This window comes from Thamnophis elegans, chromosome 4 (assembly GCF_009769535.1).
Source record: "Thamnophis elegans isolate rThaEle1 chromosome 4, rThaEle1.pri, whole genome shotgun sequence".
NCBI classification, from domain to species: domain Eukaryota; kingdom Metazoa; phylum Chordata; class Lepidosauria; order Squamata; family Colubridae; genus Thamnophis; species Thamnophis elegans.
This window is the reverse complement of record NC_045544.1, coordinates 135,810,388-135,837,609: the sequence shown is the minus strand read 5'-3', so window position 1 is coordinate 135,837,609 and position 27,222 is coordinate 135,810,388. Positions and strand designations below refer to the sequence as shown.

Genomic DNA, 27,222 nt, shown 5'->3' with positions numbered 1-27,222 from the left:
AACAATTGTGGTGTCCCAGGGTCATGTGATCACCTTTTGAGACCTTCTGAGAAAGTCAGTGGGGAAGCCAGATTCACATTACAAACTACTGTAGTGGTTCACTTAACAGCTATGGCAACGGGGCAAAGTGTGCTTAACAACTGCCTCACTTAGCAATAGAAATTTCGGGCTCAACTGTGGTCATACGTCAAAGACTACCTGACATGAAAAACCAGGAATCATAACATACAATACAATATGAGCACTACAGTCCCTTAACTGTAATGGGACATAAAATCCAAATTGATCCTTTCCCCAGGGGACTTATTTTTCTTCACAGCACCTTAGATTAACTAGTAAATAACTCCAGAAAACTCACTACTCAGCAAAGTACATTGCAGTTACATTGCAATTGATAGAAGACAGTGTTTCCATGTTGCAAACCACTGGTGTTTGGCTTCTTTAGCAGCCCAATTTGTTTCATGCTGGGCTCTGAGGCAAGAAAAAAATGCTGCGTCTTCCATTCGTCTGAATATAGTATTTGTGAACATAAAATCAGTCATCACCAGCAAGCTATTAGGCTAGGCTTTAATATCAGTATTAATTTAAGAAACTTTGAGTGGTTGTTTGAAGAAAAACTAGCCTATAAGAATTGTTAAATAGATTTGATAGGCAGCCATTTCCCTGCAAAGACAGTCTCAACCACAGAATGTGAACTGACCTCTGAGTTGTTCAGTAGTCAGGGTCAAGGGCACTTTATTTATTACTTTATAAGTAATAAATTTATTACTTTATAAGTAACCCAAGGCAGCAAATATACATCATAGCCTTCCTCCTATCTTCCCCACATCAACAACTCTGTGAAGTGAGTCGGGATGGGAGCAGGGGTGAAATCAACTGACCTTTACCACCGGTTCGCTCACATGTGCCACCTCTGTGCATGTGCAGGGCCTTCCGTACATGTGCAGAGCATCAAAAACGGGACGTGATGACACCGGGGCGGGCGGGAGGAGCCTCCCACGGCCAGCCCTACCGGTTTGCCCAAACTGGATAGAGCCGGATGAATTGCACCACTGGCTGAGAATGAGTGACTGGCCCAAGTCATCCAGCCAGCTCTCATACATAAGCCGCAACTAGAATTCACCATCTCCTGGTTTCTAGGCCAGTACCTTAACCACTGCAAAAATACTCTGAAAAGACAGGATGTCCACCAGCAAACACCTCTCCTTCAGTTTCTTTATGAAATGTAGAAAAAGATGGTCTCGTGTCATTATAAAAGTGTGACTAGCCTCACTTTTTGGTCTGACCACAGTATGAGATGAGACTTTCTCCTTCTTGGTGTAGCATAAAGAGGTAAACAGAGAAAGTTTACAATTGGAGAGCTCTGGAGCACGTCTTAAAACACAGAGTTTTTTAGATGCTGTATGTTCTAGATCCTGATGTGCAAATGTATCCTTTCCATCCTCAGAATGGCACAAAGAATTTAGAGCAAGGATCCATGAAAACACAAATGGCTGCCTACTAAGGAACTATATGATTATGAGCCTTTCTGCAAAGGAGATCATTCAAATAAAAATGGAAATACGCTTTTATACAGGGAAGTGAAAAACACAAATCGCTTTCTTGAAATCTTGGAGTTGACTGGACCCACTAGGCTCCTCAAGATGTGAGTTAGACGGCTCACTTGAGCACTTAATGGATCCACAGGGTTTCTGAAAACTGCTCAAGGATCTCAAAGGTACTTCTGTCAAATGTTGTGTTAACCTCTGAAATACAGAGGTAAACAAGGTACTATACAAGATTGGCCTTAATGGTCTCTCTCTCTCTGCCCACCAATCCTAATCAGTTTCTTGATTTTCTAAAAAGCAATGGAAAATGACACAGATGAAGAGATGCCTGGAGCAATGCTGGGAGAAAAAAAAGAGAAAAATACAACCAGAACAGTTATGAGCTCAAATATGAACCAATAAGCCAACAGGGAGCTTCCCTGTCTCACTTGATTTGTAAGATATCAGGCAACTGCACTAGTCCAAATTTAATAAAAAGAATGGGCCAGAACAGCCTATTAGTATTGTTACACTGAACTGGCTAAACATTTTGAGGATAAAGTTGCTCTTACACATTGGAGGAGCAGAATGGAGACTGAGTCACCTTTTGGCTAAGTCAACCTTTTGATGCTACAAGCTAGTGCACCAATTGTGATTTTTTTATCTGGCACAAGATACACTGAAGGCTATCGCTCATGCCCCGTGGTGGCGCAGTCGTTCGCATGCAGTTATTGCAGGCAAAAACTCTGCCCACAGCCAGGAGTTCAATCCTGAGCAGCTCAAGGCTGACTGGGCATCTGGATTTTTTAATAGTATTGTATATATGTCATTAGGTTTTGTACAGTTTTATCTTTTAATATTATAAGCTACCCAGAGCAGCCTTGCGGTAAAATGGGTAGCTAATACATTTTACAAACAAACAAATCACCACTCTTCTAAGATGCTTTTAACCAGGACCAAATGTTTCCAATTGCCATCTGGGAGATTTCTATTAAGTGTATGTTTGTCTTGTTATTTTAGTCTGTATTTACATCTATTAATGACTTCCTGTTTACAAAAGATTTAAACCATGAAAAGAAGACAATAAATGCTCAAGAAACAAAGAAAGGGTAGAGATGGAAGTGTTGTGGCGCGCCAGCGGAACTGGCAGCAGATTCGGATAGGGAGGAGGTTGGGGACTTTCAGAGACTCCTTGCCAGGTTTTGCAGATACCGGCCTGTCAGCTCTCCAAGCCAGATAAGGTCTGTGCCTATAAATCTTCCCTTGAAAGACTTTGATGGACGTGAAGGAGCAGAATTCACAGTCAATTAATAGAAGAGATTTTTGTCGGGACAAGGAGTTTGCTTCATGCTCTTGGGAAGCCTCGGTCAGAATAGGAAGAATAACAAACAGAAGAAAACAACCTAAGTTAAAAGGAGGCTTCAATCGTCTTCATTTAAAGGTCTGAGTGAAGAGCGGGGTCTTTAGGCTCCCATTTGAAATGCCAACAAGGTGGTGTCCTTTGGATCTTGGAAGAAACCTCATTCCATAGGGCAGGTACTGCAGCATACACCCAAGGTCCCGAAACACAGTATTGCTTAACTTAAGGAACCTGGAGTGCTCCAACCCTGCCAGACCAAGCTGTGAGCAATAAGTGGTCCCTATATTAACCAGACCCTCTGCCATATACGGTTTTGTAGGTAACCACCAGCCCCTCCGAAGTAACCAGTGAAGTTCATAAAGTGTTACATGGCCAAACTAAGGGATGCCCAACAGTGCCCTATGTTGCTGCATTCTGGAATAGCTGAAGCTTTTATGGCTGAAGCTTTTAGTGCAATTCCAGGGCAGCCCCATGTATAATCATTGGCGCAGCAAATTCTAAAAACTGCCAAGAAATAAACTCCCCCCCGCCTTATTTTACTAACCTCAAAAGTACACCAAGAAAATAGTGTTTGAATCAAGATAGCAATAAATCAAGGAAACATTTTGAAAAAGATGAGAACATTTATACTAATCTTTTAATTTACTTCCACCCTTGATTTGCAAACACGGTGCAAGTGTTTTTAGCAACAGCAAACATCCATAGTAAAATACAGCAAAAGCCAAACTGCACTTTGTACTTTAATTTCCACATTCTATGTTAGCACATAAAGTTCTCTGTGAAGAGATTTAAATCTATCTTCCTGGCCAAACATACACACCTGGAAATTTTCATTTGATTACGTATAAAAAAAAACAACAAAACTTTAATCTGGTTCTTCACTTTGGAAGGTTGATTAGGTAATCATTTGTTACAGTGTAACTACTACAAAATTGCAACCTCTTTTATGTAAGGCAAATCTGACACGACAAACTTTTTTTTCCCCCTGTGCTGGAAAATCAGTTCAAGGACTCTTTCAAGAACGGAATGATCAATTTACCTTTTACTTCTGAAATCAATTAATTTGCATCACACTGAATTGTGAGCATCACAAGTAGCAAGCTAAGATTAAAGTCATCTAGGTAACATGGGCAACATATAAGTCTAACAAAAACTGAAAAGTTCCAACCATAAATTGTAACCGACAGTCGACAGAACCATAACTTGTAATTGGCTGTAGCCAGAAAAAGCTAGAATGTAGTTAAAAGTCACTTCCATAGTACAGAAAGAAAAGAATGCAAAGCAGCTCTCTATAAAAAAAGCATCCTTCAAATGGGTCGAATTTTAATTTCCACAAATGCCAACCCACTGTGGGATCATGGAAATTCAACTCTTCCAGAGAACTTCATTTTTAGACGTCCTTGGTGTAATAGCATGCCACAGGGATTTGAGCCTTCATGCCAAATGCATAAATTAAAAGCCATACCCTAAAAGTGTTTAATGAATTCATACGTTACTAAAATATACAGCAGCCTTAAAATAGATTTTTTAAAACAGCATTAAGTCTCTGAATCAAGAAACGAAACTATTTTCCTTAAAGAAGCGATACATAAATATTTGTTTATTGCAGAAAGCAATAATTAATAATCCAGTCACATAATGTGAGAATATCTGCACAACGATAAGCCTCCAGCTCCAGAAAATGCATTTGGAAAATAACTGACATCTTTAATTTTACCACTGAAATTATATACCAGTCAGGCAGTTTTTCAAAGTAAGAAATGTAAAGCAGTTGGAAGTATAAAAGTCACAGCTGCAGAAATAGGTTTTAAGAATGCTTCGGTTTCCTAACCGAGAAACTCAAAGCTCATTCATCAAGGCTGTAATGGCAACTGGTTGCAACTGATCTCACAGTTAAGGGGGGGGGGGAGAGCATTTGACTTCATCAGTTCTCCATGATTGAGGTACAAAAGATAATTATGCCAAAGCTTTCTTTTAGACATTTTTTTCAGATACTAATTTTGCAATCCGAGACAGATTTTGCACATAAAAAATTGTGTCTCAAAATGCCTAGTCATCGCAGGATCATCTTCTGTCTAGGTGAAAATATATCCAAGAAGCCAAGCATGAAATGTCTCCTCTTCACAAAATGTTTAGGGCAGGGGTGTCCAAACTTGGGAACTTTAAGACTTGTGGATTTCAACTTCCAGAATTCCCTAGCCAGCATGGCTGGCTGGGGAATTCTGGGAGTTGAAGTCCACAAGTCTTAAATGTTCCGAAGTTTGGACACTCCTCGTTTAAGGGAGAGGCAAGAAACATTTATTTCTTTATTTTTAATGATATGCTCTCTTTTAAAACTGAGTTCTGCCGGGATAGCCATAAGTTACGAACCATAAGTAACCATAAGTTACGAATCTTATGTGTTTTTTACTTTTAAAAACTTTTAAAATGCAGCATACAATAAAGTCAGAGACAGATTAAAAGCTTTTATTATATGTTTGTGTGTGTGTGTATGTGTGTGTGTATGTATTTAAAGTTACAACCCCTGGTATGCCCAAATATCTATGCCCAAATATCTAATCCCAGTAAGGGTATGGCTAGCTGATGAGAGCTAAATAGCTTGAAATAGATCTATACTAGTCTCCCTTTATTTATTTATCAGCACAAATACAACATATATATTAGTATTTATCAGCACAAATACAACATATATATTAGTATATATAATACTAATATGCTAATATGCTAAAAGGCTTAGGATAATTTTTTTAAAAAGGTCTTTGCCTGATGCTGAAAGAATGTTTTAAATAAATGCTTAGTGTGCTCACTGGATAGATAGTATTTTGAAATAAATATCCTGCTATTGAAAATACTTGTTCCTAGGCAAACATCTAATGTGTAGCTCAGCATGGCTAAGCACCTGCAACAAATAAAATAAGTCACAAGATATTGTGATGTCAAATGACAAAGACATTTCTTTATAGGGGAAATTATTGTGGTTCTTAGCTCAAGGCCTGTACCCTTAAATACCATATTTTTCGGAGTAGAAGACGCAACTTTTCCCCTCAAAATAGAGGTTGAAAATCTGGGTGCATCTTATACACTGAATGCAGCATTTTTTGCCTCCCGAAACCCCGCCCCCTTCACCAAAATGGACATGCAGAGCCTTTGGGAGGCTTCCAGAGTGCTCCTGGGGGCTGGGGAGGGCAGAAATGAGCAAAAAATGGGCCATTTTTTTTGCGCAATTTTGCCTTCCCCCCCAGCCTCCTAAGTGCTATGCATGCCCTTATTTTATGAAAAACGGCCATGTTTTCACCAAAAACAGGCCATTTTTTGCTCGTTTTGGGGGGGCCACCCCCTAGGAGCACTCTACAAGTTTCCTAAAAGCTATTTATGCCCCTTTTTTTTTTTTTTACAAAAAACGAGCCCGTTTTTGCAAAAAAAAAAAAAGGCCATTTTTGGGAGGTCAGCGGAGTGCAAAAACTTTATTTTTTAATTTGCCTCTTCAAAATCTTGGTGCGTCTTATATTCCGGTGCATCTTATACTCTGAAAAATACGGTAGTGTCCCTTATCCTGACCTTATTTAAGTAAGCCTGGCTTTTTCTTCAGTCTGAGCTGTGGAATATGGCAGGCCTTTTTGGGGTATCTTTGGGGTGCTACTGCTCCCTTATGGATGTCTTTTCTCATGGTAATGTTTTTAATTATTTTTAATGCTCTGATACTAGCCAGAGTCATTATGGGATAAAGCGGCCTTAGTTATTTGAAAAATAAATACTGTTATCCTATGTAGATAGTCCTCAATTTGCAACAGTTGGGGCTAGAATTTGTCACTAAGCGAGGTGTTTAAGTCACGTTCAATTTTCTGACTTTTTTTTTTTTTTTTTTTTTGCAGCTGTCGTACACTGAATCACATAGCTGTTACCTAGATCTGGCTTTCCCACCGACTTTGCTTTTTGGCAGCCAGCTAGGAAAGTTGCAAATGACAATCACATGACCCTGGGACACTGCAAACATCATAAATATATGCTAGTTGCCAAGCCCCCAGATTTTGATCATGTGACTCGGGGGGGGACACTGTGACAGTCGTAAGTACAAGGATCGGTTGCAAATCACTTTAACTTCAAATGTCGCTAAGTGAGGGGTTGTAAGTTGAGGACTACCTGTAGCACTGAAAGTGTGAAGCAGTGAAGGCTTTATAGAATTTGCATAATATGAATATGTTGTTGTTAGTTGCAAAGTCATATCCAACCCATTGCGACCCCATGGACAACGTTCCTCCAAGCCTTCCTGTCCTCTACCATCCTCTTGAGTCCATTTAAGCTCAGGCCGACTGTTTCAATGACTCCACCCAACCACCTCAATCTCTATCGTCCCCTTCTCCTTTTGCCCTCAATCTTTCCCAACATGAGGCTCTTCTCCAGGAAGTCTAATATGAATATAGGACCACTTTCTACCATCTTTTGCTGCAGTGTTTTGCACGAGTGGAAGTTTCTAAACTGTCTATAAGGGCAGCCCCTCAAATAACACAGTTTAAATGAAACGTTTCTTAGGCTACGGGATACTGAAGCAAGTATCTACCCAAGCAGGGCTAGAAGTAACACTCAAGCCTAGCTTGATCAAAGGCACTTCGTAACACTCAGGACTCTTGAGCCTTATAATGCCAGAGATAGATCAAAAAGCTAATTAACTCTTAATTAAATGATTCTCCTACCTAAAGGAGAGCTGAAGAGTGTCCTACGCTGCTTCCAGAATAGGGTCTGCCAAGTTCTCAAAGAAAGGGAATTCCATAAAAGCTTCCACTCCCTACATTCCTAATGAATGCAAATATCATGCGGAGCAGTAAAACCTGTGTTTACCCAGAAACAATGTTTATCCTGTTGCTTCCCATTATGCATTTAATTTGGAATTATACCCAAAATTGGGGGTTTTTTAATTCAGGAAATTGTATCAAATTTCAACAACAAAAAACATTTATATTGACATTACACATTAAATTACATCATATACATATAATGTGTGTATTCTCTCTCTCTCTCTCTCTCTCTCTCTCTCTCTCTCTCTCTCTCTCTCTCCCTCCCTCCCTCCCTCCGTCTCTCCAGAAAACAAAATCCAAGCATTAAATGTCAATCTTATTCTGACAACAAAGTGATAACGCCCCAAATCCACCTTTGCCATCTTTGACTAATTTTCCCTGCTCTGTGACGATACCATGGATAAGTTATGGCTGACTTGGCAAAAACCTAGAAGGTGTAGCTAATGAAACCTTTGCAGCTTTTACGCATAGCAAGTACAAAGATAAAAGCAAATAAAGAAATTGGGCAGAACAGTTGCGCAAAAACCACTAATATGCTTTGAACAGGATGTGAACAGAACGTGTCTCCACATGAGCCAGATAAATTGCCAAAGAATATGATACCTTAACATTTTTAATAAAAAAAAAAACCTAAGAGGCAAAGTAACGAAGAAAGAATATCTGAACAGAAATATAATATACAGACACAAGGACACTTGTTTGGGTGGCAAAGGGAGAATTTTCATTAACATGTTACTATTTTCCCCATAAAGCAGAAAATTGCTCATAAGAGGATACAAAGATATCAAACAGCAATCTTAAATATTCTCTCCAACGTTTCCTCTTTTGTCATCTGAAGTGCTGTGAACAGTTAACTAAAATGAAACATGATTTTCATATAATCTTCAATATAAGAGAAGCTAGTTTATTTAGGGAAAAGTAGAAGATTTAAGCTACTTTGGAGAAAAAAACAGTTCTCAAGAGAAAAAGGCAGCCTAAATCAAAGACGTTTCTCATCTCCTGTTCCAACATACTTCTCTATGGGAGCCCTTTGAAGTTTTTTTAGAAGCAACAAAGGCTTGCATTGTGCCAGTGGCCTCTTTAATATAAGATAATCTATGACTAAATTTGCATCAGCTATAGCTTATTTAGATTTGCATGACATCTATACAGGGAGAAGTAGTTTCCCCCAATTTCTCAGTACAATAGTCCTCAATGTATGACCATAATGGAGCCCAACATTTCTATTGCTAAGTGAAACATTTGTTAAGTGAGCTTTGCCCCATTTTATGACTTTTCTAGCCACCGTTGTTAAGTGAATCACTGCAGTTGTTGAGTTAGTCACAGGGTTGTTAAATGAATCAGGCTTCTCAAAAGGTCACAAAAGGTGATCACGTGATCACTGCCATAAATATGTCAGTTGCCAAGCATCTGAATTTTGATCATGTGAGCATGGAGATGCAGGAATGGTCATACGTGTGAAAAATGGTCCTAAGTCATTTCTTCAGTGCCTTTGTAACTTTGAATGGTCACTAAATGAACTATTGTAAATTAAGGACTACCTATCTTCTCTTTCTCAGTTTAATCAATCTCAAAAGATAATTGAGGATAAAACTGGGCTGAGAAAGAAACTACTGTATAGGATGTGGCACTTTTTTTCAAACAAAAGAAATGTGTGCAGGTGTGTGCAAGGTTTTTAAAGTTACATGGCTTTTATATTTCACATTTCAATTGCTTACAAAGAGAGAGAGAGCGCGCAAAATTCAAAACTGACAATGTAAAGAAATTTCATAGGACAATTGGGTTCCAAAGCACTTACTATACGCCAATGAATTCTATCTTCTTTCCTGCCCGAGGCAGATGTATTCTTTGCATTCTTTGGTTAACCATATTATTTGCTTGCCTATTCAATCCACTACCAAAACAAACCAAAACAAAAAAAGAATGCCGAAATATTTCCAACATCTAATCTTTCAAACAGATTGTTCAAACGGGTATCAATCTTATTCTACTCGCTTGATTTTATCACCAGCACAAAATACCCACAGCCTTCTTTATAAGCTGAGAAAAATGTAGGGAAAGGAGGCCGTGTGTATGTGTGTGCGTGACTGACACAATTGCTGTTATACCTATCATCAGCACACGCTGTTGCTTTCCTAATGAGCTGTAAGCAGTGTAGATGTCCTACTTTAATCCCTGTAGGGGAGATATTACAATAATTGAGCTTCCTCCACCACTAGAGACTTGTGCCACTGTTGCAAGGAAGCCATAAGATAAAAATAATACCACAGCCAAGAGTCAGCTGCACAACTGAAGAGGTAATTCTCATATTACGCCTGGTAAATGGCCGTCTGTCAAAGGAGAGACATCTTTACCCAGGACTCTGACCTGGGGGGAGGGGATCCTTTTGAAAGAAAAGAAAAGGTTCTGTAAAGGGGGGAAAATAATAACAACAAGCGGTTATGCCAGGCTTGATGTTGACAGCCAATGCAGCCAGCTGGCACCCAATTCCAAGCTTTCTCTCCCAGGAAAAGGTAAGACCCAGGGTATTCTGTACTAGTGACACTACCCGGCTTGTTTTTGAAAAGAGAAATCCTTGCCAAATAAAAGATAAGAAGCTTTTCCTAAAGATCCTTCAGTGGTATGGGGTTTCAAATGAAATGCTTCTAGATCCAAATCTCAACTTTCAACCCAAAGGTTTTCAAACTCGGTCCCAATGAAACGTGTAGAGATTTGTAGTGAAGAAGCTTCCTGGATGAGTAGCTAAACATTTTCAAGGGAGAAAACTAAGGAAGCCCAGTTGCCTTTTGAATGGCACCTTTGAGAATCCCCAAAGACACGGACATTTCTGAAAGACCCCCTCAATATTACTGAACAAAACCGCATGAAGGACTACGCATCCATTGCATCCATCCACCATCATGCATATGTTCTCTTAGCTTTCATAAGAAGCCCAACACCAGTCACTGTCTCTTCCGAAGCGAGCATGAACCAAGACAAGCTCCAGGAACCTACTATAAACCATCCTGATCTGTGGCCACCCAATCCACATTTAAAAATTTCAAAAAAAACAACAAACAAACCCTGAACTCCTTTCTGTTTTAAGCAGACTACCATCAAGAAATTCCCTCAGGCAGTCCTCGAACCTGCAACCACAATTGAGCCCAATATTTCTGTTGCTAAGCAAGACAGTTGTTAAAAGTGCGTTTTACTCCATTTTACGATCTTTCTTGCCACAAGACATTAAGTGAATCCCCTGCAGTTAAGTTAGTCACATGGTTGTTAAGTGAGTCTGGCTCCCCCACTGACTTTGCTTGCTGGGGTCAGTTGCCAAGCACCTGAATTTTGATCATGTGACCATGGGTATGCTGCAACAGTCATGTGAAAAAGGTCATTTTTTTCAGTGCTACAGTAACTTTGAGGGATCATTGTTGTAAGTCAAGGAAAGGTGCACTGGGCTACATCTTTCATGTCAACCTATTTGTCTGTCTTTTGCTGTCAAGTTAAACAAGCATAACAGCCTTTTAAGTTATTTGCTCATTATGATATTTCCTCTTAATCTGCCCAGATCCTTTAATAATTCCAAATAGAATTTAGTTTCCTGAACTCTTATTCTGGCAGCTCTCATCAGAATACTTTCCAGGGTTTTTTTTTCCATGTCTCCTTTAAAATACAATGCGTAGTACTTCAAGTGAGGTCTAACCAGTAGACAATACAATGGAACTATTACCTCCCATGATCTGAACACAATTCTATTATTAATGTGGCCCAAAAGTATGCAGTGGCTTTTTAATTGCTGCATCATATTATTCAGCTAGTTACACATCCACCAGACCACAATGCCATCTTGCTCATGTGCACAGATCTTATCCCAGAGGGATGCGATGAAATTTTGTCAATTGCTTTACTGAGGTCAAAGTACTGTACAACACATCCATTGCCATTTCCTTTGGTCTGCAGAACTGTAACTGTTTACAAACAGAAAGTATTCCACGAAAAAGCAGCCAATATGTAAACAGTTCCCAGAACACAGAAAGCTTTGAAATCACGGCTTTGAACCAATTTCCAAAATAACTCAAGCAATACGGACTTGCACAAGGAACCCACCGCTGGAGTTCTAACGCTGCAGCAACAGGGTTTCATGCTCCGAAGCAAAACCAGAACACGCCAATTGCAAAGTCTGAAAAAGGTATAATTATTCCTTTTCAAAACTTTACGAGCGCTATTTTATAATCTTCTAAGAGGGTTCATTTGAAATGGATTATGTCATTCATTGTGCGAGGCCTATCACTGCAGCATTCTGCCCCCAGTTATTTTTAGCCTGGTGCTTCAGTAATTCTAGAAGCTACTGATACTTTAAACAGAGAATGAAAATGAATGCAACCATAGCAAAGCAAAACAAATCATGCTTAAAGCTTTTGAACCCTGTGCTAGTCAGTGCCCAGTGCACATTAAAGAGGAAAGCGGAGAACAGCAACTAAGTAAAAAAAAAAAAAAAATCTAGTAAAAAAATCCCACAAATTTAGGTGTTTATCAGATAAATCAAAGCATTTTGCTTGTTAAAGCTTTCACACCGCTAAGATGAAGACAAACACATAAGCTTCTGGTTTACCATATGTGGAAAACAGAGGAAGTAGGCTAACTGAACTATGCGAAATTATTCTATTGCTGAAAAACAATTACTATTATTAGTTTAGCTAGATGAGAGGTAACTCCAGTCTATGGTTTCCCACAAGCTTGGCAACTGGAAGCTATAAGGGTTATTAAAAAGAGCTTCAACCAAAGTCCATTCTCAGAATCCTCCCCTTTAAAAAAAGTAAAAGCCAGCTTCTTATCTCAAAGAGGGTACAGTACTTCATCTGCCTTCCTGGAAAGCACTGTTGCATAACCACTTCTGAACGTGTTAATAACCAAGGAAACTGTGAAGTAGCCTATTAAAAGTAAGACTGCAGACAGACAACAGCAGTTTTTAAGGGAACAAATGATGGATTGGAGGTTAGATCATCTTATCTACCAAGGAGGTCCAAAAATTTTAGAACGAGACTGGGAAATTAATAAAAAAAGTGGGGTATTGCTTCTTCTTTTTTTGGCAATGGAACGCAGAATATATTCATGTATCCGAAGTCACATTTGCAAGGCAATGTTGATCGTGCAATAAATACATAAAATATCCAGCAACATGCCTATCTTCTGGACAACTGATATCTTTGTTGAAAAATGTTAAAATAGAATCATGAGCTCCTCAGCTGCTGAACATTATGACTTGAATTCAAAGAGCGGCTCGTCATCTACCTAACATGCACTGCACGTCTACGGTTTTTCAACCGCATCCACTTCACTCTTCGACGACCCTCTGGAAAGTATTGATAAGGAACAGAAAGATGGGAGTCAGAATGAAAAACGCAACTCTTAGATTCACAGGTTTAAGGTTACCCTTGCAAACTGATGAGGGGAACGCAGCCTAACAGGCAGAAATGACTGTTTTGCATGCAGACAATTCCAAGTTCAATTTGACTTTTCCACTTAGGACAATTGGTTAAACTACTTGAGGGGATGAAAGGGTCTCATGGTATAGCAATGGTGGACCTCTGACACACTATGCCGTTTTTGGTGACATGCAAAGGCCTCTGGAAGTTGCACCAGAAGGCGCCTTGCTCTAAGGCACCTAAAAATTGTGGAAGCATTCACACATGCTTTTCTCAGATTCCACAGTCCCCACAAGAGCATAGACCTCCTGCGCAAATTTCAGAGGGTCTGGAGAGGAGAGGTCAGAAGAGAGAAGAGTCTAGAGCAGGAATTCCCAAACTTGGCAACTTTAAGACTTGTGGACTTCAATTCCCAGAATTCTATGCTGGAGCATTCTGGGAGTTGAAGTCTACAAGTCTTAAAGTTCCCAAGTTTGGGGACCCCTGTTCTAGAGAGATCTCTCTTGGGAGGGGGGTTGATACATAAGAAATTTTCTGAATTTTTGACACACTGAGCCCAAAAAGTTCACCATCACTGATATAGTGACTAAGATGTTGGCTTAAGTCCTTACTTAGGCATTAAATCCAGCTGGATGATTTGAGGCCAGTCACTCTCAATTCATCCTACCTCACAACAGGATTGTTGTTGGGGGGGTGGAGGATGGGAGGCAGAACCTGCACACTGCCTGGGGCTGACCAAAAATAAATGGTAGGATAATAAATGCCTAAAAACTCAGCAGATAGTAGCAAAATAGAGAGACAAATTCAGAGCATTCATATGACATATTGAGCTAAATTTGTCTAGATACTGGTTTAGCAGTTAACAAATGACACAGGTGGTCCGAGTTTGTTTACAGTTTTTGTCTGAATTAGGGAGTGTGGTTTTCTGAGAATTGAGGCTAATTCTGTCTTGTCATTTCAAAGATAAAATGGGTCCTTCTGAAAAGTGAAAGTCTGCATCAATCAATCATTAATTATACTTCATGTCTATGTAATCTTACACAGAGGCCATAACCTGCTCTTGTACATCTCGGCAAATCAAAAGATAGTTCAGTAATACATCCTTTCTCATTCTGGACATTTTATTTCTAGCAAATAACACAAGCCAGCAAAGCTTAAACAGATACTCCTACACATCTGTTGGCCTTTCCTCAGAAACTGCCAAGGACAAAAATAGGTTTTATGTGCTAAGTTACAGCTCAGCATTACAGCAGAGAGCCTATGCAAGTTATGACTGAACAAACTCCTGATGACAAAATAAGGAAGCTACAGATTTACCACTACAATGTTTAGCTCGCTCCCCTTTTAAGGAATCTCTTTTTCGCATGCACTGCTCAATTCCAAGACTACAGACTATACCCATTTAAATTAATTTAATTACAGCATTACAAAGAGAGGTTTTTCTTTTTAAAAAATTAACCCCTATTAGTTTATGCTTATGATTCAACTGGTACCGTAGCAATAATAATTTCTCAATTTATTACATACTATACACCAGAACTACCAGAGAATTTTTTAAGATAGTGGCAAACTGAGTTATAAAACTCAATGTTCCCTTTTCAAGCTTTGCTTCTGTCACAAACATGCAATTTAACAGGATGTAGCTGAACTGTGATAAAGTATATGCTTCATGTACAGAATATATGTGATCCTGGCACAACAATTAAAACATATTTAACAGAGAAGACCTCAGGTTGGGGTCTTAAATAACCAACAAAGGGTTAGGGGGATAAATTACCAGACACTAGGCTTGATTTTATAATTTATTTATTTAATTTTATTTATTTATAACATTTATTGGCTGCCCATCTTATATCCCTCTAAGGTTATTCCAGGCAGGTTACAGTAATAAATATACATCTACATTAAATCATAAAGTAACATTATATCACCTTGGCAAGAGGAAAGATCTGTGATATTCTTAAAGTATAGAGTATTAAGTGTGGGTAATCTACAGTTATATTCACAGTCTAACACTGGTGGAAAAGAACTTTGGTCCTTACCTGAACGTTGCTTTTAAGTAGAATTGAGGGAGGGATTAAGCGTGGGTATTCTCAAAGCCTGATTGGTCCAGAGACTGAAGGAAATTTCTTTAATGTTCCACCATTCCCCGTTGGTTCCCAGTTTCCTCTCAACATTGGTGGAAACTTAATGATTCAAGTCCTAACCAAGGATCTAGGAATTATTAAGGTAGCATCTAAGAATATAGACAATTCCAAGCAAAGTGAGGTAGGGTTTTTTTAAATTAGGGGTTCTCAGATCTAATAAATTCAGGGTTTCCAGATGCAAGAAATCCTTTAGGTATCACTCAAGAGCTCCAATCACAATTGGGAATAACAATGGATTTATTTTTCCATAAGCATTCAAACCTCAGTCTGCAAGTCTGCTATTTTGTAATTTTCTCCAAATGTTTTTCCTCAATTCTAGCTTTACCAGAAATAGCAGCACCAATAAACCAGACTTTCTCCTTTTCAATAACTGTTATATCATATTATTATGGTCCATCACACAATCAGTCAGATGTTTAGACCGGATTAGGCATTTTTATCCACCTATAAAGTCCTTCCTAAAGATCTGGGATAAGGAGATGTTTGATGATGTGAAAGGTATCATCACAGGATTAATTTATTTTGATCTCTTGATCATTTCAAATATTTTACTTTCAGAACTCAGTGAATAAAACTTAAAGCATATACTTAAACACTCATCTGATATCTACAGTTCTATCTGTGAGGTCCTTGGTGCTCTCTGAGCCTTATTATTTTCCTTCAGGTGTTTTGTTACCCAAATAGGTAACATCATCAGTGCCAGTTATACTTTACAGTTACATTATTTGTTAGTTCCTTGTAACTCCCTGAAGCAGCAATACTTAAAACAAGAAGAATCTTAGAATCAGAAGGAAACTTTTTTTTTACAATATGAAGGATTATCTTCTCTTATCTACGAAATCACCTGTCTATTTTGCTAAACACACATCTGTGTCCACTCTTTTAATATTTTAAATTTATTTTAGTACCTTTATAGATTTTATACATGTTCACCTTAATTGCTTTGCCCCTCACCTGGGTTATTCAAGGCAGCTAACAAAAACTGAAATACAAAATTGAATTGAATTGAATTTATTGCACTTATATGCTGCCCTTCCCCCCCCCCCCCAGGGGACTCAGGGCGGCTCACAATCCAAGTCAGGGAAGGGGATACAGATAAGGGATAAAAAGACAAGACAAAACAATACACAATTTAAAAGCACACAACAACCATACCATTCGAGGGGGGGGCAAAAGCTCTTTAGCCCCAGGCCTGTCGGAACAGCCAGGTTTTAAGGGCTTTGTGGAAGGGTTTGAATCTCTCTGGAGGGTTCAATCGTTCCAGAGGGTCAGAGCAGCCACAGAGAAGGCTCTCCTCCGGGTAGTCGCCAGCCGGTATTGGCCGGCGGATGGAATTCGGAGGAGGCCTAATCTGTGGGATCTAATCGGTCTATTGGAGTTAATTATAAAAATATATATACACACACACACATACACACACACACACATACATACATAAGAAATAGACCTTCTGCCTGTTCCAAAGGCAGAAAAATGAAGGCCAAGCTTCACCGCAGAGGGAATAAATTCCATAGCCTAGAAAGCTGTCTCTCCTGTACTTGAGAAAAATGAACTTCTGACAGCATTGGCTTCTTAACGTCTGTACAGGTTTAGGAAAATTCCTTAGATAACAATATTAAGTCCTGTGGTAAAGGACTTGCCTTTTAGGTGTTCCTCCCCCGCCCCCCTTTATTGCTGCTAGGATCACAGCCATGCATTCAATATTCTTAGCAATATACTGATTAGCTTTGAGCCGTTGAATGCATAAAGCTTTTCCTTTCTCCTGTTATAGCAAATAAAGGGAGAGATCTCACAAGAGCCCAGAGACGGTGCTGTTTCATTGCCACAGCAAGTCCTGAGCCAGACAGAAGACGCACGCAGCAAAATTGTCATGATATAAAAATGGGAATGGTTTGAGTAGCTTGTTCATCGCACAATTGTGCCCTTTGGATGTTTTGGACCATTACTATTTTGCCACTGATCAAACAATATAAAGGGTAGAAGCTTAAATCCAAAAAGACATTAGAAAGCACCATATTGCTTGCTCCTGACCTATATTATATTGTATACTGTAATTACTACTAATGTTACAACAAGGCTTCTACATTAACTGACTATATATTATGTTATTAAGCAATCTAATAGCTGAAGTTTTTCAGCGATAATTAAATTAAATACATTAAATGGAAGAAAAATCATTGAAACAGTGTAGGTCAAATTAAAAGTTGCCAGCAGGACACAGCAAAGCCAGAAGTAAAAATAGCAGCACAGTAAGGTTATACAAAGCACACAAACAATTCTACTTCCTAAAATACCTGTAACCCAAAACACCACAATACAATACACAATACAGATGAGTCTTGCTAGAGAACAATCCATTTGTCTCAAATAATGAGCCTAGGATTTACATAATTAATTCAATGTTATCTATAACAATTAAAATCAAACACTGATCATGCATACTTCCATTTTGTATTCATTAGAACAGCCTTATCAAGAATTTTTAATTGTGTTTCACAATATTTTATACCACTAAGGGGTCCTTGGTGCTCTCTGAGCTTGGTTGTTTTGTTACAGATTTGTTATTTTCTCTTCCACATATCTAGAGGTCATACACTCCCTATGGAGAATACAGTAATCAAATTCCCAAGATGGCAATGAGATGGATTCCCCTCCTGATATCAAATTACCAAGAAGACATCCTCGAAATACAGCCAGTCCTCGACTTACAACAGTTCATTTAGTGGCCATTCAAAGTTACAACTGCACTGAAAAAAGTGCCTTATGACCAGTTTTCACACTTATGACTGTTGCAGGATCCCAATGGTCATGCGATCAAATGTGAGACACTTGACAACTGACTCATATTTATGATGATTGCAGTGTCCTGGGGCAACCTTCTGACAAGCAAAGTCAATAGGGAAGTCAGGTTCACTTAACAACCATGTTACTAACTTAATCATTGCACTGATTCACTTAATCGTGGCAAGAAAAGTTGTAAAATGGGGCAAAATTCTCTTAGCGAATTTCTCACTTAGCAACAGCAATTTTGGGCTCAATCATGGTTGCAACTTGAGGGCTACCTGTACATGGCAAAGAACATTGATAGACAACCTAAAGACTTTAAATATCACGAGAAGATGCTGACAGACTCGCCCAAAACTGAAAATACTGGAGATCCCTTGCTGCCAAATAGGTTACATAGCATGGGATGAACTAATGCTAAAATCTTCTATATACAGTATGTTATTTGCACTGATCTTACTTAAATTCGATAAGCTTAGTGACACAGGAAGGTTATGATTCTGGATGTAAATTAAAAGGGAATACCGATTTTAAACAATTGGGTAAAGATGGCAAGAACTGCAATTGCTTTCCATTTTCATTCCCATTCCGTTCTCTTAATGTGTCTATTAGTCTGAAGATCTCTAGGAAACAACTCTTAGCTTTTTCATGTGTGGCAGTTAGAATATGTAAATGTTTAAGTTACAATAATATAGCATGTAGAAGATGTTAACTTTTCAAGGATTAAATATGACATTTCAACATTGATGAGCATCTTTACGTAAAGCATACTGCTGCCAAAGCCAAGCTCACGCACCATTTTGCTAGGATAGGTGATGAAAAAATAGCTTAAATAGCCTATATTTAAATAAGTGCTTGGAAGGTGATGCTTCTAAAATTAGAGGGAACGTCCAAATGTTCTGAAGACCACTGATACCCAGCTTTACAGCTGAACTACGCTGATTTATTTTCAGATTAAACCAACACGTCACTTTCTATGTAAAGTAAAGCCCTCTTTTTAGAACACAACAAATTAAGTTGTTCTGGGCTATTTATAACCTCTCGTTCCTTCAAATTTTTGCCACTATTTTATAAAACCTTGTTTTAACCTTTCAATTTTACTGTTTTTGTTCTCAATAGAACATATGCAATGAACATGGTTTGTTTGTTTTTAAAACATTAAGTTAAAGATTTAATACTTTATTTCTCGTGTACTTGCCATATAGAGTACTTTCAAGAACCATACTTATGAGCTACTGACACAGGAGACTTTATATCAGGCAATTCAAATCTGCTAAGCCTATTTTGAAAGTTTCTACAAAACCCAACTTCTACAAGTTTTTTTTTCTCCAAGTATTTTTGTTTGGATTTTTTAAATGCCTATTCTTTAGTTATGTACAGGTAATCCATATTATTAGTTAAAAATATAACCCTCTTAGCCTAAATAGATACTTAATTCTTGCAACAACCTGGGGAGAAAACTGTTGACAGCAAAAAGGGGATTAATCAGCAGTATGTGCAAATGCATAAACAACTGTGAAATGATGCACGTTATTCACTCCTACCAATTACTAGTATAATTATATTAAGAACATAAATTGGTGTGTACAGTACCCAGTCAGACTACTTGTTCATGTAAGCAATACTATCAGCCAGTGAAGGGTGCCATCACCTGCTACTTAATCCTTTTAACTAAAGATGTCAAGAACTCAGTTTAAGAGCTTGTTTATGCTAAGTAGGTAAACTGTAGAAACAAAGGCACACATAGCCCTCCATTCACTCAAGATGGTAGTTTGATCAGCCAAAACAGATCCTACCTACACTTCTAGTTTTCTTTTTAAATACAGCACTTCTCCTGACCCAAAAACCTTCCATTTGAAAGAAGGAAAAAACCACGGACACGATTCTCCTATGGATGACACAAATTACCCAAATCTTCCACTTTCCTCATGACCAGACCTGTAAATTCAACACAATTTCCAAATGCGGGTAAGGATGGACCAAATTTCAGATACCGAAATAAAGTCATCCATACATCCTCTTGCAATATTTTTCCCAGAGAAGCAGCCACAACATTCCAAGCCCAAATATGCGGGCCTTTACCATCCTTGCTTGTTTTCGTACTGCACTAAAGCTGTGGCCCTTGTAACCACGTGAAAATTCCACACAGTGCTAAGCAGGGTCTGTGGCCCTTCACAGTCCCACATTAGTAAAAACAGCGGTATACACTTATACGGAGCTTAAAATATAAAAATATAATCATTTGGAGCAGAAACAAACAGTACTGTATGAGGAAACACCACAACACACGTGTCATCCTCTCTTTGTTTAAAGCCAAGCCTGTCAAAGCCAGTAAAGTAGCAAAACAATTTCTAAGTGGGATATAATAAATACATAACACAAAGTCAAGGGGGGAAATGTTATACTTGAAGAATGGTACCACCACAAAAGGAACACAAGAGCTTATCTATCCGTGCCTTTACCTGCTAGGTCATGATGAATTAGGTCTGCAAAATTGGGGTCATCACCCCACCAGAAGATCCATAGCTCTCTGCGCCCAGGCCTTTGGTCTCGTCGCCATACACTCAAGACATCGGCCTTCAGGCAACGACTGTAACTGCTTAAGATGGGATCTTCTTCCGTTACAGGGAAAAGAATCGGAGCAGACGTTGGGCCCTGCCATACGTATCGTTTCCATTTAATCCCAGTTAAGTCAGCCTGAAAGAAAAATCGAACAGGTATTAAGAGCAGAAAGAACCGGATGTTCTCTCGTCTTAAAGTTTCAAACTTTTATGAAATGCAGAGTTCTCTAGTGATTTCAGGCAAACTTTTTTTTTCTTATTCTAGTGAAGAAACGCCTAAGACACTTTAGAAATTGCAAAATAATTTGTCTTGCGGGTGATAAACATTTGAAGCCATAGCAACTTCGTTTAGTCAATCTGTGCTCCATAAAGTCAGTGGCAGCAGTGTTGTTACTCAAACACAGTAAAATTCCATTCCAGGATGTAAAAAAAAAAAAATGTTTTCAATAATGCCAGGGCACATTCCAGATATTTTGGACTTTACTTCTCATGTCACCCAGTCAGCATGTCTAATGATAAAGTATTAGAGCAGAGTAAAAACATCTAAAAGGTTATTTTGAATGGCTGCCTCTCATTTGGTTGTATCTACTGATTATCCCCATTTAAAGAAGAGAGAGAGAGACCATTTGTTAGAAATGCAAACACACCTCAGCCATAAGCCCCTCATTAGCAAAGTTATTTAGTACTTGAGACATAATTAAACAGAACCAAACCAGCTTTAAATACATGAATTCCAATAAAAGCATTAACTTCTGCTATTTCTACCAGAGGAATGGAGAGGGGAAACATAGCAAAATAAACTAAGACATTTTTGAAGCATAATTCAAAAGAACTTTTTAAGGAAACCTTCCACCTCGTCTTTCCACCTATGAAATACCACCACACTGCTCCCTCACAAATGGGGTCTACAAATTATCACGGAAATTGACTGGGCTCAACTTCAACTGCCTTTCATGTTCTATTCAATATATTACTTCCCTTTCAGCAGAATGAATAGATAGATAGATAGATAGATAGATAGATAGATAGATAGATAGATAGATAGATAGATAGATAGATGATAGATGATAGATAGATAGATAGATAGATAGATAGATAGATAGATATAGATTTATTTATTTCCCCGTTTCTTTAATCTCAGCAAGAACAATCCTGCTGGCTCCTTGGAGTGTCAAAATTTGCAACAGTTGGTGCATTTGAAATGGGGTGGTGGTGTTTGAATAGTGATAATTCTGTGAATGGGCCAGCCTTGCTGATATATTCAGCTTCTTGAATTCCTTACACCAGTCATCCAAAGCAATTCACCTACTTTTAGCAACCAGTCAAGGCAGCTACCAATCTGCATTTAAATAAAACTCCAGAAAGAGGTCAAAACCCTGACTAGGAAACTCAACTGGATTCCACAGAAGGAAGAAGAAAACCAATGTTATAAAAGAGCATGTTTGCCTCCATCCATCCTTTTTTAAAAAAATAAAAAACAAACAAACTGGAGCCTACAAATAACAAGGCCCCTCCCCCAGAAGCACTTTATCTCCAATCTGAGTAGGGTTCTACTATTAGGGGAGTTGGGGGTGAAGGCAGAAGTTAGCTTGAGAGAGAAAAAAAGTGGGGGGGGAGGAGAGGCATGCCTTGGGCTACAGCTAGACAGAATGAAAATGAGATCAAATAAACACACAAGAAATCAAGTTGCTAGTGCCACCACCTACAACAACCACAACAACAAAAAAAGGAGGCTGGAGGGAGAAAACGAAAGTTTTTTTTGGGGGGGTCAAGATGACAAACAAAGGACTGGAGGAGGAAAGCGCTGGGAGAGAAGAGAGTGCAAAAAGAGACTTGTAAGCAATTCGCCTTGCCAGAAGGAAGGAGAAAGGGGGGGGGGGGGATAGGAGAATTGGGCGACTCCTGGCTAAGGCCTACTCCAGAGGACTCCTCCAAGCAGAATGCTAAAAATGGCTGCTTTGCTTCCATTCCTCTCTCTCTCTCCCCCCACCTTCTTTTCCTCCTCTTTGCTGGCGATCTCATCTCTCTCTCTCTCTCTCTTTCTCTCTCTCCCTCCCCCTCCCCCCCTTTCCCTTGCACGGTTTATCTCTTGCGATCTGCCCTTCAACGCCTCTTTCCCCCACTTCCCCCCCCCCCCAAAAAAAAACCCCACAAGAAACACACACACATACAAAGTAGCCACTCACCAGACAGAAAAGGTTGGAATGGCAATCTTCCAGGCTGGCCCCGTTCGGCACGAAGCTGGAACTCATCCTCACAGCCACAACCCGCACGCCATTATCCCACAAGCCTCCGACAAGAAAGAAAAGAGACAGGAGCGAGAGAGAGCAAGCGACACACACACCAGACCGAGAAGGAGGGAGACACAATCAAAGGGAGGGAGGGATGGGGCGGTGTGATGGGGGGGGAGGGAAAGAGAGAGAGAGAGAGAACGGGCCTATTCCTTTTCTAAAACACACACACGCACTGCAGGGAGAGAAAAAGAAGGGGTGACGGGGCTGCCCGGAGCAGGAAGAAATAAGCTAACCCTAGGGAAAGAAAGGAAGGAAGGAAGGAAGGAAAAGAAATTTCAACGCCTCCCGGCCAGGCAAAAAGGTATAAAGAGAAATCCGCGCAAGGAGAAGGCCGGCGAAGGCTGGAGGTGGAAAAGGTGGGGGGGGGGGGAAATAGAGAATCCAAAAGGGCTGGCAAAAGGCGAGAGATTTACGATCTTCAGCCAGCCAGCAAGCGAAAGAGAGGAGGGGAAAGGAAGAGGAGGAGGAGGAGGAGAAGGGCGGGTGTGAAGTAATCCAGGAATCGAGTCCGCTTGCTCCCTTTTAGCGCCTCGTTTTTCTCCCGTCACCCTGGATTGGCAAGAAAGACACACGCGAAAGAGGGAGAGAGAAAGAGAGAGAGAGAAGAGCAGCGGCGGCGGCGTCGGGGTGAAAAGCAAGGCGAGCCGAAGGCAGCTGGGCCCGAGCCTCTCCGCCGTTCTTCTCCCCAACTGGCTCGGGTCTCCCCGGCCGCTGGCCCGGTTCGGACGATCGGGGAACCCCGCAGGAGGAGGGAACTTCCACTTTGGAGTCGGCCCCGTCGTCGCGACTTCTTTTTGCCAGCCCCGGGTTTCCCTTCGGCTTCCTTAAGTGGGGGGGGGGGAAGGGGACACCCAAGTCTCGTTTTTGTTTTTCCTCCGTCTCTTTTTGTTTTTTTTAATAAGGAGCCGCCTTGAAAATCTTCCGACTTCCCATGGAAGCGAAAATCCAGGGCTTGGGTGTTTGGTTTTCGAGTCCGGGTGAAAGGAGTCTTTTCCTTTGCTGCTTTTTTCTTCTTCTTTTCTTTTTGCAAATAGTGGAGTCGGGAGAGCAAAAGAAAAGAAGTCAATTTCCAGGAAGGTGATTTCTTTCCAACTCAAATTCAGACGCTTTTCCAAGGCTGGGGAGAGGGGAGAGGAATCACATTTTTCCTATTCTCTTGCGATTTTTTTAAAAAAAACAAAATTAAACTCCCCCAAAAAGCCTTCCTTGTCCCTGGATACAGTAGATCCCTTCAAGCCTCGATGAAAATAAAAATAAAAAAACGGGGGTGGATTCCTTGCTCCCCCACCTCACCAAAAAATACTCTTCCAAAAGAGGAGAAACCAAACCAAATCTCCTCCACCACCCACTTCCCCAAAAATAACTTTGGGAAAGTGAAGATTTTTTTCCCCCAGATAGGAAGCAACTAATTCGGCTCCCCTTGATTTCCTTTCTGCAAACCAAGAGGCCAAGAAACTTCCTTTTTTTAAAGGGAGAAAAAAAGAAAAATATCTTCTTCCAAAATGATACAAAAATCAAAGTAATCGCCAAGGGTCTTTGATTTAGGCTTTTTTCCCCCAAATGAATTCCTGCAGGAGTTGGTTGTTGTGGTGGGAGGAAAAATTAGCTTTCCCCCCACCCTCTCTCCCAAGTAATAAGTACTGGAAACAAGTTTTTCTTTCTTTCTTGGTAATTCCTCTAACTTTGCCCCTTGTTTTTTCCAGGCACTGGAGCCAAATTTAAGTTTTCTTTCACAAGCCTTTTCTTCTTTCCTCAAGATCCCCCCTCTTCAAAAAAAAAAAACACCCCAATGAAACTTTTTCTTCTTCTTCTTTGCACCTGGGAAGATAAACTGAAAGAGGGGGAAATTCCTCTGGTTACTATGTATTTAAAAACAAAAAACAAAAGAGGAAAGAAAATCTGGAATAACGACCAGCCACTGGAATTGTTCTTGCTCTTTCCCCCCTTTCAGAAGTGATATTGGGAGAGGGGGGGGGGAGAATCTCTTCTCCTTTCCAGATATTTATTGATTGATCCTCCAGAGACGTTTGAGGTGAGAGACCCCCAGCGAGAGGGGTTGCCCCCCCCTCAAAATAAGAGGGGAGGATTTATAGACTTTCCTTTTTTTAAGACTTTTTCCAATATAAATAAACGTCTCGGGCCTCCCCGGGAGTAGGAAGACGAAGAGACCCTCTTTTTTGTCCTTAAAATTAAAATTCCTGAGGCGATTTGGGGCTCTGGGGCTTCCACCCCTCCCCGCGAAGGCTTTTGACAGGTGAGGACCGAGGAGACGACTTCGGGAGCGGGGGGGGGGGTGTGTGTGTGAATATATCCAGGGCCCCCTCTCCGCCGGCGCAGCGTTTCCTCTCTTCGCTTCCTCGGCGTCTCTCCTTCTTCTTCTTCCCTCAGCGGTGCCTCTGTCGGCGGCTTCCCAGCCGAGGCATCCTGAGCGCCGGATGCCCTTCTCCGCCTTCCTCCTCCTGCGCAGCCGCCGCCGCCTTCGCTGACTCGGCCGTCTCCTTCAGCGGGTCTCCCCCATGCCGCCGCCGCCGCCGTTTCCCCGCTTTCCCCTCTCAATATTCGGGTTGTGTCGGACGGCTCCCTCCCCTCAGAGCCTTATTTCGGCCAATGTTTTTTTTCAATCCCCCCTCAATCTCGCCTCGCTTCTCTAATGGCGGCCGCGGGCAGGCGAGAGTCGGAAGCGCGCAGACTCCGCCCCTCGCAAAGCCATTGGCCGCCCTCTTTGAGAAGGCCTGCCCCTTCAGCCCCATCTCGGCGCTGCGGATTCGGCGAGCACCCATCACGTGGGAAAGCCGTCCGTCATTGGCTGGTCGAGGCAGCCGAAAGGGGCGGGGCGGAGGGGCGGAGGTATAAAAAGCCCAGAGGCAGGGCCGTCGGAGTAGCGAAGGCGGTTGACGCTCGATGGAGGCAGAGACCGGGATGAGGGGGAAGAGCGAAAGGGAAAGACCAGGGAAGCCCGGCGGTCAGCTGGCGTGAAAGGCGCCTGAGGAGAGAGTGCCATCTAGAGGGCCGGTGGAGAGATCGCAGGGGAAAAATCCGAGAAGGGTGTTGGATATTATATATTTTTGTTTACACTTGCCCCTCTTAAATTGCATCTACATTGAAGTCCTTTGAAGGGGTTAGATTGGAATTCAGACTTTATTTCCGTGATATGTTTTTTTCCACTGAAGTTGAGCTGAGATTGTTTTTTTTACACTTTTCATTACTGGTAGTCCTCATTGAATGACTGCCTCATACAGTGACAGTTCACAGGACATGCATGAAAAAGATAACACTGTGACTTCTCGGGTCAGAAAAGCAAAAGAAAGCAGAAGTTAGATTGCAAGCACAGTTGTTGTTTCATTTAGTGACCACTTTGCTTAAGAGCGGAATCACTGCTCCCGATTGTAGTCGCTACAATGAGACCCACCTTTATTTCTATGGGAGCATCTTGGGGATGGAATACAAATTAATTAAACATTATTTGGTTGTCAGCATTGGTATTGGATTTCAAGTGGTCTGAAACCTTCTGTTGTAAATATATATATACCAAAAACACCAGCCTGAAGATGGCGAGTGAGACCTCGCCGAATATATATACAAACATCAACTCCATCTACCAATCAGGATGCAACTACACAGCCAAGCAACCCACTTACAGGAACAAAGCCAGCACTCCACCCCCACCCCCACCAAGATTTATAGAAAGACGGCAGTTCCGACCACGCTTTACTCGCACAAGCACGAAGTCGAAAACGCCAGCCTGAAGGTGGCGAGTGAGACCTCGCCGGAATGTTGCTAAGACAATCTCAATCTTACACGGGAAAAGACCTGAATACAACAAGACCAGCGTACCTACACCCGTGAAAATCTACGAAAACAAATATCTTACCTCTACGGGGAGGAAAGCTTCCTGCTCACCAGGACCTACGAGAAACTTGAAGTCCGAAGAGCCACCATCTTATGTAACCTCACATTCCTACACAGCTGCCTGATCCCCACATGCTTCCAACTAAAATTCCATTCTAAAACCTCAGCCACCGAAAGGATCCTGAAAAGAACTGAATTAGCCCTAATCAGAAATGAACTCCAAAGGAAAAGATTTCTACTAGACCAAACCAACCAGGACCTACTCACTCTTTACCTCAAACTCAGCAACAAAATCCACCCAGCACTCTGGGACAAATCCAAACAACTAGCCCTCTGGAGAGCCAAAACAGAAATCTCCTACATGACAGACAAACACACCAACAAACTCCACAGACTAGAAAAACAACAGAAGCCCAACTCTCCCCCACAGAAGCTCATGAAACAAATAGTACACAACATATCAGACAGAACACTCCCCACAGCTGAAGCCAATGTCCTTTCCA

At 40.7% G+C, this 27,222-nt stretch overlaps 1 protein-coding gene across 1 annotated transcript in view; it reads right to left on the bottom strand.

Annotated features, from left to right (window-relative positions):
- Nucleotides 1-25,559, bottom strand: part of MED13 (mediator complex subunit 13) — a 197,714-nt gene extending 172,155 nt beyond the window's left edge. The window contains exons 1-2 of the mRNA XM_032216864.1: nucleotides 22,763-25,559; nucleotides 20,478-20,712 (exon numbers count right to left, since the gene is read on the bottom strand). Of these exons, the coding sequence (XP_032072755.1) occupies nucleotides 20,478-20,712; nucleotides 22,763-22,828 (301 nt within the window). The 5' untranslated portion in view covers nucleotides 22,829-25,559. The remainder of the gene's footprint in view (nucleotides 1-20,477; nucleotides 20,713-22,762) is intronic.
- Nucleotides 25,560-27,222: the final 1,663 nt, after the last annotated feature.